The 14,102-nt window shown below is 38.5% G+C and overlaps 1 protein-coding gene and 1 non-coding gene across 6 annotated transcripts; one reads left to right on the top strand and one right to left on the bottom strand.

Annotated features, from left to right (window-relative positions):
- Positions 1-313: 313 nt before the first annotated feature.
- On the top strand, positions 314-10,261 carry LOC102713295 (general transcription and DNA repair factor IIH subunit TFB1-1-like). Of its 5 annotated transcripts, none has more exons than XR_005812339.1 (20): positions 314-558; positions 1,110-1,188; positions 1,480-1,553; positions 1,658-1,721; positions 1,962-2,085; positions 3,115-3,190; positions 3,270-3,365; positions 3,512-3,556; positions 4,339-4,395; positions 4,549-4,704; positions 5,046-5,111; positions 5,281-5,404; positions 5,789-5,845; positions 5,928-6,052; positions 6,142-6,333; positions 7,225-7,338; positions 7,559-7,626; positions 9,361-9,408; positions 9,659-9,727; positions 10,012-10,261. XR_005812339.1 is itself a non-coding variant. In XM_040526834.1 (20 exons), exons 1-20 carry the CDS (start codon positions 484-486, stop codon positions 10,090-10,092), a joined length of 1,758 nt encoding a protein of 585 aa, XP_040382768.1. In that variant the 5' UTR covers positions 314-483; the 3' UTR covers positions 10,093-10,261. The 5 variants fall into 5 exon arrangements, 3 of the variants coding, with proteins under 3 accessions (XP_040382768.1, XP_040382767.1, XP_040382769.1); XR_005812340.1 differs by having other exon boundaries at positions 7,192-7,338; positions 7,549-7,626; positions 10,012-10,158; XM_040526834.1 differs by having other exon boundaries at positions 7,549-7,626; positions 9,403-9,408.
- A 199-nt stretch (positions 10,262-10,460) lies between these two features.
- Positions 10,461-10,533, bottom strand: TRNAR-UCU. Its single transcript has one exon. It is a non-coding gene; the product is annotated as a tRNA-Arg (tRNA).
- Between the last annotated feature and the right edge of the window lie 3,569 nt (positions 10,534-14,102).

Here is a 14,102-nt window from a genome sequence, read left to right as displayed (position 1 = left end):
GGGAAAGTAAATTCAGTTGGAGCATGTTTTTTAAGGACGGTGCTATACGTCCGACTAACACTTGCGACTCTATACACCACAACCCACGTCGGTCGGATCTATATCAATTTCATTTTTCTAACTAATTTACCTCCTGTTTGAATGCCAGAAATACGTTTATACTGGGCTGCCGGTGGTAGGCTCGTAGTTTCCCGTTCCGAATGGTCCACCATTGGCAGTAAGACGATACGGGCCGAAAGCCCAAGCCCATTCCATCACTAGAGAGAGAGGAAAAAGAAGGAAAACCTAGTGGCCTCGCTAAAGAAGAAGCCGATCCTTTCTCCTCTCTCTCCGACTCGACGCCCAGCTCCGCCACCGCCGCGCCAGCCGGCCACCGGCGACCCCGACCCACCGCGCGGCAGCTCCCCGCTCTTCTCCTCCCTCCCTCCCGGCGCTCGCGTTTCTCCGCCGCGCGTCTGCCTGCGGCGGCGGCTGGCGGCGGCGATGGGGTCCATGACGATCGGCGCCAAGTACAAGACCACGCTCAAGGACCCCGGCACCACCGGCGTCCTCCGCATGGTGCGCGCGATCCTCCTCCTCTCTCTCTCTCTCTCGCGTTCGGCGTCGCCTCCCTCCAGCTCCGACTGGTCTGTTTAGCCTGCGCCCTTGCCCAAGTGGGATACTGCTCCGCGGGAGGGAGGTGCGGTACGGTGGATGCGCTGATTCTGTGATCGTCTCTGTAGCTTCCGTGGGGGTGTCGCTTCCGGGGAGGGTTTTGATCGGGGGGTGTAAGGTGCGCGACTTCACTGCTCTCCAAGGGCTTTCTGGTGGAGAGGTCTCGAGCCGATCTGAGGCCGGCATAACGTTTAGATGCCACGGAATGCCCGGCTTTGTGCTGGGCGCATTGGTTTAGCTTTGCTAGAGTTATCTGTGTGGGGTTTATTGAGCGAGTGTTATTTGCTTCGTTTGTGTGGATCAGCACTGATGCTTATCTGTTTAGTGTTTGGTTTAGTGAGGAGTTGTGCACAGTTGGGTTGTAAATTTTTCTTGAATATTTGTAGTATCTGCTTAATTTTATGCACAGCTTCTTCGGTCTAAATGGGATCCATCGTTTGATACTCTAACTGCAGAACGAGGATAAGTTCACATTCACTCCTAATGACCCGCGGTCGGCGATGAAGCTCAATGTTGATTTCCGGAGCATCAAAGGTAATTCAGTTTGGCCAATTTATAGTTAGGTAAAGCCAGAGTATTATCACTGTCCCAGTGGTTTAGCAAACAAAACAGACCAAATCTTGATGGCCATTTATCAGACTAGACACCACATTCTTACATCTGATTTTTTTTTTGTGGTTTATTTGAATCATTTGTCTGCAAAAGCATTAATTGAAAGGTAATCAAGATAATATCTATCTATGATATACTGTAAACCATGTAAAATAGATCGATTAATTTAAATGCATGTGACCAACTTGTACCTTCCCCACGCTTTTGCTGCAGGTCACAAGTTCAACAAAGTAGATGGTAACAAACCAGCACCACCATTACTGAATCTTTCAAAAGACTCCGACAAGGTATGGGTAATTTTACCTCTAACCATATCTTGTTGAGTTTCTATTCATGTTCTACATTTGCTTCCGTTATTGAGAAAAATATGATCGTATATGTTTCTTTGCAGGGTGGAGGCTACATATTTGAGTTTGAGAATGTTACTAGCCGTGATCTATCTCGTGACTTTGTAGGTAAAAGTTCATAGAACCTAAAATAGCAACTGTTTTGTTCAGTTTAATGCCACATATAAGGTTATGAATATTACAAACAACAATATCTTGTTATTTTTTTTTAATTCTGTAAGCATCAAGTTGAAAATGGATTACTTAAGAGTCCTTTTACTGACTCACCTAAAGATTCTGATGTTGAGTCCAACAGTTCGTTTACACCCTGACACAGCATATAAATAACCAATTGCTTCCTCCTTTCAGCTAGAGTTTTAGGTAAACAACAAGGTACAATACCGCCCCCTGAAAATTCAGTTACTTCAACTGATCCAGAACAGCTTAGTGCTGCAGAAATGCAACGACGCATGAAATTGCTGCATGAAGATAGGTAATCTTATTATTTGAAACATCACTGTTGTACTTTTTTTTTGTTACAGCAGCATGAATAGCTGTGATAATTCAATGCAAGGGAACCAGTTACTTGTTTTATGTGCTTATTTATTACTTATTAGTTCTAAGATTATCTAGTTATAAGCATACATTTGATTTATATAGATTTTGTTAGGTCAAGACAGCATTAGATTTTCATGCCTTATTTGTCTATTTCATGAGCTTTGCTGCAATTAACCATTACTACATCAGAAAGCTGGTATAGCTGACAGATTCGAAATGACACGATTGATATGTAGCTTAACCTAAGGAGCCAAAATGAAAATAAATTAATTAGTTTCTTCTATCCAGTTTATTTTATACCATGGTTCTTAAAGTGTTAAGGCGATGCAAGGCGGCCAACCACCGCTCAATTACCTAGGTGACACTAAGGCGTTCAAGGCGATAGTCAAGGCAACACCTTACACACAAGAGCTCAAGAGGAAGAGCAGAGATCTAAGAGGAAGAGCAAAGGGGAGGGGAGAGGAAGAACAGGGAAAGGGGGAGAGGAATAGCAGAGGATTGGAGAAGAGCTAGTGTAGAGATCCAAGAGACAAAGCAGAGAAGAGGAGAGGAAGAGCAAAGAGGGAGAATGTGGAGAAGGGGGGAGGAAGAGCAGAGAGGATTGGAGAGACTGAGTGGCGGCAATGCTTTGCCTCACATGGGCACTCGGAAGACTAGGCGACACTTTTAAAACCATGTTTAATATAGAATACTTGCCTCTAAATTTGGAGCTGCATTCATGTGCATCCATTTCTAATTAATGGCTTTTGCTTATAGTCCCATGGCTTTACTCTCTACTATTAATTTACTCAGGAACATGGTTATGCAGCGATATTAATTAAACTTGATAACTAAAAGGATGACATTGTAGTATTCATCTATGTTAAAAGAGAAAATGATGCAAAATTATGCAAACTATCATGCCCACAAACAATTGCACACACATATGTTGTGTTACAGACTTGAGCTTTGTTTGCATTCACAGTGAATTGCAGAAGTTACATAGAAAGCTTGTTATTGGCAATATCCTGCAAGAATCTGAATTTTGGGCAACAAGAAAGGTAAATAGATTCTTTTTGTTTGTTGATTTGTTTGTTTAAATTTCTTAAGAAACCATCATATCTTTATGACTTCTTGCAGAATTTACTTGATGATGAAGCAAATAAAGGGTCAAAACAAAGGCCAGGTTTCAAAAGTGCAATGCTAGCTGATGTTAGACCATCGGCTGATGGTCGGGTATGTTATTGATTTTCTGTAAATGCCATCCCATAGTTTGGTGCCAACATATGGTTTATCATGTTATAGTATGTTGTATCTTATCCGACTTTGGTCCTAGCTGATGATATTGATGCTCTTATTTCTTTTTCCTGCTCCTTTCACAGACAAATAAGGTTACGTTCAGTCTCACCACCGAGATAATTCATCAGGTATATCCTTTCTGCTTTGATGAATGATGATTGTTCAGGATGGGTCATTTCTAGATGCAGGTCTGCATGGTAGTATTATTTTGCTGTTTACTAAGCAAGTGTCCTAGGTGCAGTGCTATGCTATGAAAGAAGCTATATCTCCTTTGTAGGCTTTAACTTCTAAACTAATATAATATTTCACATTGCATCAGATTTTATACGCCTATATGGCAGGGCTCCAACCCCTTTATTCTTTCAGACAGATTTTTAGGCTCAACTAAAGTGTTTTATGTCTGTGTCTTGGCACAAAATCTGAACAAGATGGCTCACCCGAACAATCCTAGTCCATCTGTGCTCTAGCTCCTAGTTTTCTGAAGCTAGAGAGCCCCTGCTTCAAGAATTATTGAAACTGGAGCTCTTCCAACAGTCCTGCAACTTGCTGTATTTGTAGTGCATACATGATGGCTTAATCTGTACTTAAGCCATTTTTTTCCATTATGGAACTGTATAATTTTGTTGTCTGATTTATATCCAGCACTTCAGCTAGATTTGCTCAGAGGTTTTAACCACTTCAAAGCTGGCATTGGACATTACAAGTCTGTAGTGGACCTAAGTCTGGGTTTATCTGGATCATTTGGCTGTTCTACATGTACTCAATATAATATTTTTTTTTATATTTGGCATGCGTTATACTTAACCAATGTCATATATTCACAAACGGAGGGAGTATTATATTCCATGAGGCATGGCTTAAGATATTGAACAATTCATTTGTTCTGAACATATACCTTATTGGTCTGCAGATATTTGCAGAGAAACCAGCTGTCCATCGAGCCTTTTTAAATTTTGTTCCAAAAAAGGTAAGATGTCACCCATTTGTATTATACTCTCATTCTTTGTCTTGGATATACTTTGGAAATTTTGGTACAATGGTCTTGATTGTCTTGTGGTAAATTGATTTTGATTCCTTCCTTTTCCATTCATCCTCCATGCAATTTCCTACCTCAAAACAGATGTCAGAAAAGGATTTTTGGACAAAATATTTTAGAGCTGAATATCTTCTTAGGACGAAAAATACAGTGGCAGCAGCTGCTGAGGCTGCTGAAGATGAAGAATTGGCCGTCTTCCTGAAGAATGATGATATACTAGCAAAGGAGGCAAGGTTGAAGGTACAGTTCCAGTTGTTTTCTCTTGACACTAGCTAAATGCCTGAAACAATATCATTATATTGCCTAAAATGAAGGTTTGGTATGGATAAACGAAAAAATTCATAATATTTTCCTAGAATAAATAAAAGCATATTTTTCCATTAAATATGTCGCCCACCTTCTTGCTAGAGAAAACTCACCTCAGTTTAATTTTATATGTGGTTATACATTTGGATTTAGTTGTTATGTTATGTAAAAGTCCTAGGTGTAATATGTAAAAACTACAATGGGAGTAGGTGCGGTTCAGTGAATCTTGCTAGGGAATTGGAATTCCTCATTCTCATGATATTCTGCCCTTGCAGATAAAACGAGTTGACCCAACATTAGACATGGAGGCAGATGCAGGAGATGACTACATCCATCTTCCGGTGTGTCTTTATTTTCTCTACTATTGTTGCATTTACCACTTAATGAAGATGGAAGTGATTTATATTTATATATTAACCAAAATATATCTGTTCTTTTGATCAATATCAATATCATGAGCTATTTATCCTATTTAAGCATGTTCATATTATTATTTTGTTGGTCATGTAGGACCATGGGATTATCCGTGATGGCAGCAAAGAGACAATTGAAAATGATGGTGAATTGGCCAGGAGAACACTTTCACAGGATCTGAATCGACATGCAGCTGTTGTGCTTGAAGGAAGATCTTCAGGTAAAAGTTTTGGATCCGTCAGAAATACTCATGTTTGATTAGAATCATCTGCATTTTAGATAAAACTTTCCCCAGGCATTTGATGGTGCTATTTATTTGTTTGCAATCAAATAGGCACTTCTTAGCAATCCAATGGAATGATATTTTCTGACTATTTATTAGCACTGAGTCTTAAAGGATTAATTTCCTGATAATTATCCTAAGCTATTGGCTGCTTGCAGAATATATTATTGTAGTAGTTTTGCTATTTTCCTATGTTTTTTCCACAGTGAAGTTCATACGTTAATGTTATGCTGCATTGTCTTGCTCTTGCATTTTTAACATGTATGCTCAGTTCATTAAGTCTCATATTGGAGGGATTTGTGTCTGTGTGTGTGTTTGCAGACGTGGAATTAACCGATACAAAGACTGTTGCTGAAGCACTTGCAAGGTCCAAGCGAGGTTATAAATTATTTGTCAGTGTGTTATATCTTTCTTCGCTAGTAATGATTCTGTATTTATGCTGATGAAATATTAACTGCAGAACCACCTCCTAGTTCTATTTCTGATGATACTAGTCATGAGAGATTGGTAAAGGTGGCCCGCATGACTGAGATAGAGGATCTGCAAGCTCCACGAAGTGTTCCTTATGCACCACTTTGTATAAAGGTGAAAATTATTTCATGGATTCCGTAAATCTATGAATCATAATAACATATTACAACTTGGAGAGAATCGTGTCTTGTTTGTCTTAATAGGATCCTCGAGAATATTTTGATTCCCAACAAGCAAATGCTCTGAGATCTTTGGGTGGCAACAATGATGGAAGACATGCTCGTAATTGTAGACTGAGTGCACATGATGCATTTGATCATTTGTTGGGTCAAATATCTTCTATAAAAGTTAATGGATTGAACTATCCAGTTGTTCAGTCAGATGTGGCTTTTAAGGTAAATGATTCTACACAATAAACTGTTACAAATATTACATAATAAACTCATACAAATATTTAATCATGTGTGCCCATCTTTGTGGGGTAATCCATATCTCCCTGAAAGGTGGTACTCCATGAAGCTGATCCAGTATTACAAACAGTCTAGTAAACAAATTGATGTTTCAGGATGTGTATGGTTCAGGATGGTAAAAAACTTCAATGGTGAAAGTCGTGTTTTTGGAGACTACCATTGTCCCAAAAAGAACTTCTGTGACTTAAGGAAATAGTCGCAAAACATAATTGTTGGATACTAATCAGATCAAGGAGACATGTAGAAACAAGGGTTTAGAAAACTAGGTTGAACTTTCTTAGATTCTTACATGTGCTAGACTATAAATTGATAGTCAAAACTGCATTTTGAGGACCATGTTGGTATCTAAATTGTTTTGTTTGTGACTTGACGTAGTAATTTGTTACGAGGAGAGTGTGTTTAGATTTTGGGGGATATAGCATTTCAAATTTTACAAACACTTTACCAAATTTAGAATTCTAATTAACTGTGTTGCATTAACTATGACTATGACAAAGCCTTCGTGGACTATTTGGTATAACTTACACTGTATGCTCTGCAACTCTGCATCACCACTCACCAGTCCACAAAACACCACCTAGTCTTATTTAACTAGCTTTTGTCAATTTTTTCCTTTTGTCTTTTATGTGAAGGGTTCATTCATCTTCTTTTGTACAACTTTCTTGAATTGTCAATGCAGCATTTGTATATTTTAGTTTTTTCCCATGCACACATGTTCTCCATGATGTTGTGTTACTGTGACTGTGGCTTCTCTATTCTTAAGCTATTAAATTGCATGAGCAGGAATACCTAACTACCTGCATGGTATGGGCTTAGGTTCTGAATGAATTGAATGATGGAATTTCACGGACAAGAAGACTTAATCTTAAGAATCCTCAAGATAGTCTGCTTGGTCAAATCCCTCGACATACACGAGATGAACTTATGGATGTGAGATGCTACACTTATTTACCTTTTATGTATATATGTACTTTAACTTCAACATTTTCTTCTAGAACATTTTTTCTGGTTAAATTTGAAAGTTACCTTTAATTTAGTAATATTTGTGGGACCATATTAAGATCTGAATTCACTGTACTGTTGCATGTATTTGTTTTAGCTTTTGTATTAATATAACTTGTTTAAACTCTATTTTCTTAGCACTGGACAGCTATCCAGGAATTATTGCGGCATTTTTGGTCATCATATCCAATAACAACTTCAGTTCTTTATAATAAGGTATAGCATCATTCCCCTGTCCCTGACTCCCAGCTTTATCTGCAATGTAATCAGTATCTGGAGGTTACTCAGTAAATCATGGTTCCTATAATGATTTTATCACTAATTTTCCTGTCCATGAATGAAAGGAAAATTTTCACTGGCCATTATACGTATATTTAGCTACTTTTCATCGCCAATTAAAAATTATAATAGTTTAACTAATATTAGGTGTTGCACTTGGAAGATTAGCTAGTATCAGTAGCTTAGTGGCTAAAACACATTTGGTTCCTAAAATGAACAATTTTCAATTGTGGATTCAGTTGGGTTAGTACTTAGTAGTATGGTTGTCTGTTCATCATTACGAATTTATTTGTAAACTGAATGCAACACCGTGAGACATTCATCATAGCCTGATTTTTATGTTTGATTTAACTGTCAGTATTTCAAAGTTATCAACACGGTTTTTTGGGGGGCTTTTCTGCATATTGCATTGACTTAGTATTACAGATATTACTAGAGCAGAGTGAATAAGTTTATGCTCCATTCATTATTTGAAATATAAGGCTTATTTTGAGTTGATACACGAATCAAGGTGGGAGGGATATGAAACTAAGAGGAAGAAAGAGAAGATAAAATGACCTCTCTCTTGCTACTTAAATTAAACACCATGGAAACTTAATAGAGAATAGTTAATGAGATGTTCTTAGAAACACAAGAGAATATGTAAAAACAATTAAGAAATGCATCAATAGCTTCACATGCATGCCTTATAACCTTCAAAGTTTTTTTTTTTTTTTTTTGAAAAACTACATGGCTTGTAAAAAGAACCAAGGGGGATACAGTGTAGTATTGCTATTCACAGCATTACTGTAGTAGTTTTGATATCCAGCCATAACGTGTAATGGTTTGATTTTCACTGAAGTTGTTACTTTTGTGCTTTAATTTGGACGGCATTCTTCTAGCATGTTACTTTTATATTCGCTCTGTCCTAAAAAGACTTTATTTTTAGAGCAAGGCTAATAATATAGCCAATAAGCTGGTTGTAAGACTCTTTGTAGTCTTTTCTCATCCCACCTATACAGTAGTTAGCTCTTCATTATTAATGCATAACCCACTTGTCTCTCTCAAAGTTTTTTGGTTCTTGTGATCGAGCCGGCTATAAGCTTATAATCCGTTTCTTCTCTCATCTCTCCTCCACCTTAGCATTTAGCCGGCTTACAGTCTGCTATTAGAGCAAGTATAATAGCAGGCTATAAGCCAGCTAAATGCTAATGTGGAGGAGAGAGGAGATGAGAGAGGGAGAAGTGGGCTATAAGCTTATAGCCAACTTGAGCACAAGAACCAAGAAACTGTGTGAGAAATATATAGGTTCTGTATTAATGATGAATAGCTAACTACTATATGGGTGAGCTAAGAGAAGACTACAAAGTCATATAGCCACTTGTTGGCTATATTATTATCCTTGCTCTTAGTATAATCACTGCATTGTAGTTTGAAAAAGGAGGGGACAAATTTAAGTTTATTGGAGTTTGAGAAATTGGGGGACAAACATATTGGGATTTGAAAAAGTGAAGAATATTTTAGTATTTTGGTTTTATATTGATATGTATGGGATGGGGAAAGATGGAAGACTTTTTGGGATGGAGTTACTATGCAATAAACTGTCGTTAGCTACATGAGGACTTCTTGAAGCCTTGAACTATTCTTAGTGTCAGTTTATTTGGTATTTATGTTTTTGTACTTCTTTCGTAGGTTCAAAGAATTAAGGATGCAATGACACAAATATATCAAAAGTTGCAGGTAATCTTCAGCACAATCTCCTTTGTCTTCTCAAGGTCATCCTGTGGAGCAACTGAGTTCTTGATCAGACGATAACTGAAATTGCTCTTCCATCAACTTTAGTGCCCCTCCAAAATGTTTTGGAAATGAGTTTCTATTGAAATTTAGTTTGAATAATGTTTATATTGATTGTTATGATCTTATTATGGAACTATATCTTATATTGGTGATGAAATTCTCTGTACCTATTCATGTGCACTTCTACCTGCAGAATATAAAGGAATCAGCGCAACCTGATGTGAGGCATGAAATATCTCAACTAGTAAAGCCCATGACCCAGGTTGTTATGAACCCTTTTTTTCCATTTCCAGCTTTCCATATGTGAATTATATTTATTTGAGCTTCATTATGATGGCTCAAACATGCTATTGGTTGACTTACTGCATGAGCTTGCAAAGGTATTTTCCTGGTTTCCCTTTGTGTGGCATCTGTTATGCTCATCCCATTGCAGCTTATGTGGATTAGCGTTGATTAACCATTACCTATGAACTGTTTGACATGATTGCTTCATTTGCTAAGGCAGCATTTCACCACCGCATTGATCTGATTGTATTTACTTGCCAGGCTTTGGATGCTGCCTTCAACCATGAGTTGGAGCAGCAGCAAAAATCATCGAAGTCTGGGAATAAGCCCAATGGGTTTTAACTTGTAAGCCGAGAAGACTAGCTTCGCCGACGGATTAGGAATTGATTTACTGCTAGAGCAAGAGGGTTACTTGCAGTTCTGGAAGGGGTCACCTCCTTGAGCCTTGATTCTCATGTATAATACACCTGAGCTTTATTAGTGGTATGCATAATCATACTGAACGCCCCAATTTTCAAGTGCCTGATTCGTTCCAGACATACTCTTGGATAGGGTGTGTCCATCACAATTCCAGATATAGAACTAAAATTTTGAGTAACACTGTGAGAAGAGAAAAAACATTTTGAGCACGAGCTGATACAAGTCCGTGCAAGTTGTAGACAGCTGCAGGATTGTTGCTAGGCAGAGAGTATAAATTAAAAAAAATGTAACACGCCCAGTGGGACTCGAACCCACAATCGCCTGATTAGAAGTCAGACGCCTTATCCATTAGGCCATGGGCGCTTTGTGGTTGTGGGGTCCAGCTTTATCTTAATGAAGTATCTTTGTACGTCGCTATAATTTTTTCTCCCGTTCTACCGTCTGTCAGTTATCTGATAATTGCAGGAATATACAAGTGAGGTAGATATATTTTTCAATCAAAAAATGGATTTCATTCAGGAGCAATAGCTCAAAAATGAGATATCATATTTGTTGGAGAGGCATATGAATTACTCCCTCCATATTTTAATAATAGTATGACTAACTTTTTACTTTTAATCATTCATCTCATTAAAAAACCTTAAATAATTATCCTTTATTTTCTTATTATTGGATTTATTGCTAGATGCATTTTAATTATAACTTACAATTTACAATTTACATATTTGCATATTTCTATAAGACGAACGGTGTTCTAAAGTTAACGGTATCATTTATTAAAATATGGAGAGAATATCCCATGAACTTGTACAGAGCTCTGACTACGGCATTTGAGGATGCAGGGTTTGACCGATGTGAAGGTATTTGCTAGACAGTAGCAATAAGGGCATGAAGATCTTTATACAAGTTCATGTCCTTAATGATGGGTAATAGATCTACTCCTTTTGGCCTAAGTTAGTTTCATCATTATACTGACCTCGCATCAGTACATCATATGAATATGAAGAAAAGTCTTAGTCTAATTTATAACTATATCACCATGGTAGCACAAGCATGTGAATGTTCAAGTGCTATTATTATGGTTTTGGTGATTAATAACAAATTCAATTATGTGAGACTAATATTTTCATGAGTATTTATTTGTGCAATCTTGTTTGAACAAGAAAATGGAAAGGGGCAACTACAATTGTGATTTTGCCATTGTCTTTTAGGGTGTGTTTAGTTTCAGTATTGGATCGGGTTGGGTTGGGTTGGGTTGGGGCGGAGCAATACATTCTTCAGTTCTTTGGTTTGGGGGATGGGTTGAACCTGAGAGATAAATACTTCTCCTAGATTCGCTTCTAGCTCATTCACCAAAATCAGTCAAACCGAGCGAGCCCACTCAGAAAGAGCACACGACGTAACTCCTTCACGCACATGCACCTCCTTTGCTAGTGCCTCCTGCAATGCCCACCGCTTCTCCACCACGCTCCTAGAGCTCCTTCGCGGTCCAGATCCATGAGGTGGCGGTGAAATAAGAGGGAGAAGTGATGGGGGAAGGAGGAGGTGCGTCTGTGGGTGTCCTCCGCCACACGCTTGATGCTCCTTCGCCATCTAAATCCATGTCCGCCATCAGGTGTAGGGCCATGGGAGCTACAAGAGGGGTGAAGATGGCATTGCTCTGTTGTAGACGGGAGTTACCATCACCTGCCTCATTCTCCGAGCCCTTTGCGAAATGCTTGACAACACCTGCGGCCACGCCGTCCTCCACTTTATCCACTTGCGTGTCCGACGATATCTCTCTGGCTCTGCTTGCTACTAAACATGGACTAGTGGTTTGTACAAACATTGTCCATCCCTCCATCCCTTTTACCAAACAAAACATAGAGTTTATCCCATCTCTTAGTCCAAACAAACATTTGGAGCTATTTCATCCCAAAAATCAGGAATTGGTCTAACCCATTCCACATCGTCCTTAGACCAAACATACAATAAGGGTTTGTGATTTTGCTCTTATTTTCATTAAATGAAGCTAAATTTCCCCCTGCTATGTTAACATCACTTAATGATGTCAATTCTAGGGTAAAAAGATATGTATGCCCTTTACATTTGCTTCTCTTTTTTCTGATGGAATTTGGATATATTTCAAATGTGATAGAACTTTTGACAATTTTGATGTTGTTTTGACGTCCTTTTTGTTGGGTTATTTAATCCAACGTTAATTTCTAATCTTACCCTAATATTGATTATCTCTACTAATACGAAATTAAATTGATCTACTGACCTAGTTGAAAAGCCATTGAAGTTGAATTTAGTCTTCTGCTCTTTCCTTCTTCTGCCTTTTCTTGTGAGATCACTTCACGACCCCCTGCTAGTGCCTAATCGATTGGGCAATTAGGGTTTTAGTCCGAGAACAAAAAACTTGGGCGTGCCATCATCCCATGTTCCTCTATTTATATGGCACTAGTGGGGTTCGGGGTGTATCTCGAATTTAGTAGGGAGTTTTGATTCCACCAATCACCGAAACAAACTATTATTTTATCTTCTTATCTGTTATCTTTTTTTTTTTGTTAGAGAAGGACACGGTAAATATAGAGTCATGGTGGATTTCGAATTTCTCTATCCCGGTCTCTATCTCAATTCCTGTCATCGGGTGGCTAAACAAAAAACAATCAACCAACACTTTTCACAGGGCTTGAACCGGGTGCAAAAAAGCATAAAAAAGATTCATCCATTCACCACAAAATAAAAATCTCCAAACAAACTCCTCGTGAACACTGAGACGGGAAAAAATAAAAGGAAAAAGAAGGCTGCTTTGTTGGTCCTCGTTGATGGCTCCCTCGCCGTGCGTTGTTGATGTTGCTGGGCCATTCTTTTGTGAAGCTGGTAAATGCATCATACAACTAGTCAACTACATATGTTTCACACTATTGCTACTATATCTAAATAGAACAATCAGGAAAATGGTGAAAACGATGGGAGGCTATTGAAATCAGGAAAATGGTTGTTTGAGAGCTAATTGGTTCATTGGAGATAATACTTTTAGATCGTTCAAGAAGGAAAAGATAAAAACCTACAGTACTCAACTATTCATTAGTAGAGAAATAGAGATATATGTACCAACCTGCAATCAGTTCAGCACAATACAAAGTTGCGAACAGATCTTTGATTGCGTTGTGCTCTTCAGAGAAAAACTTCAAGCATGATCTATTTGATTTGGAAGAGGATTAGATAGAAGAAATCAAGAAACTAACCCTAGACTTGCAGGCTTGCATAGCAGCGGCGGGAAGGCCAAACGTCGTGCGAACTGCAGTGGCAGGGAGGAAAATGAAAGGGCACAACGTACAGGCACAGATTACATACTACACAACACAACTAATGGACTGGGTTTCTTGTTGTGGGCTGGGCTTTTCACCGTTTATACGGCCGATTAATCAGTTAAAACGGGAATTATGCGTTCTGGAACGCTTAATGATGACCGTATCGCCAAAACGTGACGGGCAGGCCACCGTATCCGTATATACGCCCGTATATACGACCGTACCAACCGTTTTCAGGGTGATCGCAGCATGCAGTTGGATAGGTAATTTAGTTTATAGTAGTTTCTTAGGACATGTATAACCCATAGACACCCATTATCTTTTGAGCTCCACATCAGTAAAAATAGTATACATGGAGAAAGACGTCTCGTTCGTCGACGAGTTGAGCTCATGCTCCAAGGTGATTCACCCTGATAATGCTGCATGTGCATGCTTTAACAAAGCTGAATGATGCAACTGCATTTGCAAGCACTACACGTGTACTTTGGCCAACAGTGAAAAGCATAGGTGGATGCATGCATTATATATTTTATAGACAATCTAATACACAAATCATTGTATAACTTATCTATTTTGTTGTCTATATGATATAACAGGTATTTATAGGTACTTATAGACAACAATTGTATCTGT

The sequence above is a fragment of the Oryza brachyantha genome, chromosome 8, assembly GCF_000231095.2.
Source record: "Oryza brachyantha chromosome 8, ObraRS2, whole genome shotgun sequence".
Lineage (NCBI taxonomy): Eukaryota > Viridiplantae > Streptophyta > Magnoliopsida > Poales > Poaceae > Oryza > Oryza brachyantha.
Note: the sequence above shows the minus strand (reverse complement) of the source record. Positions and strands in the feature narration are given on the sequence as shown.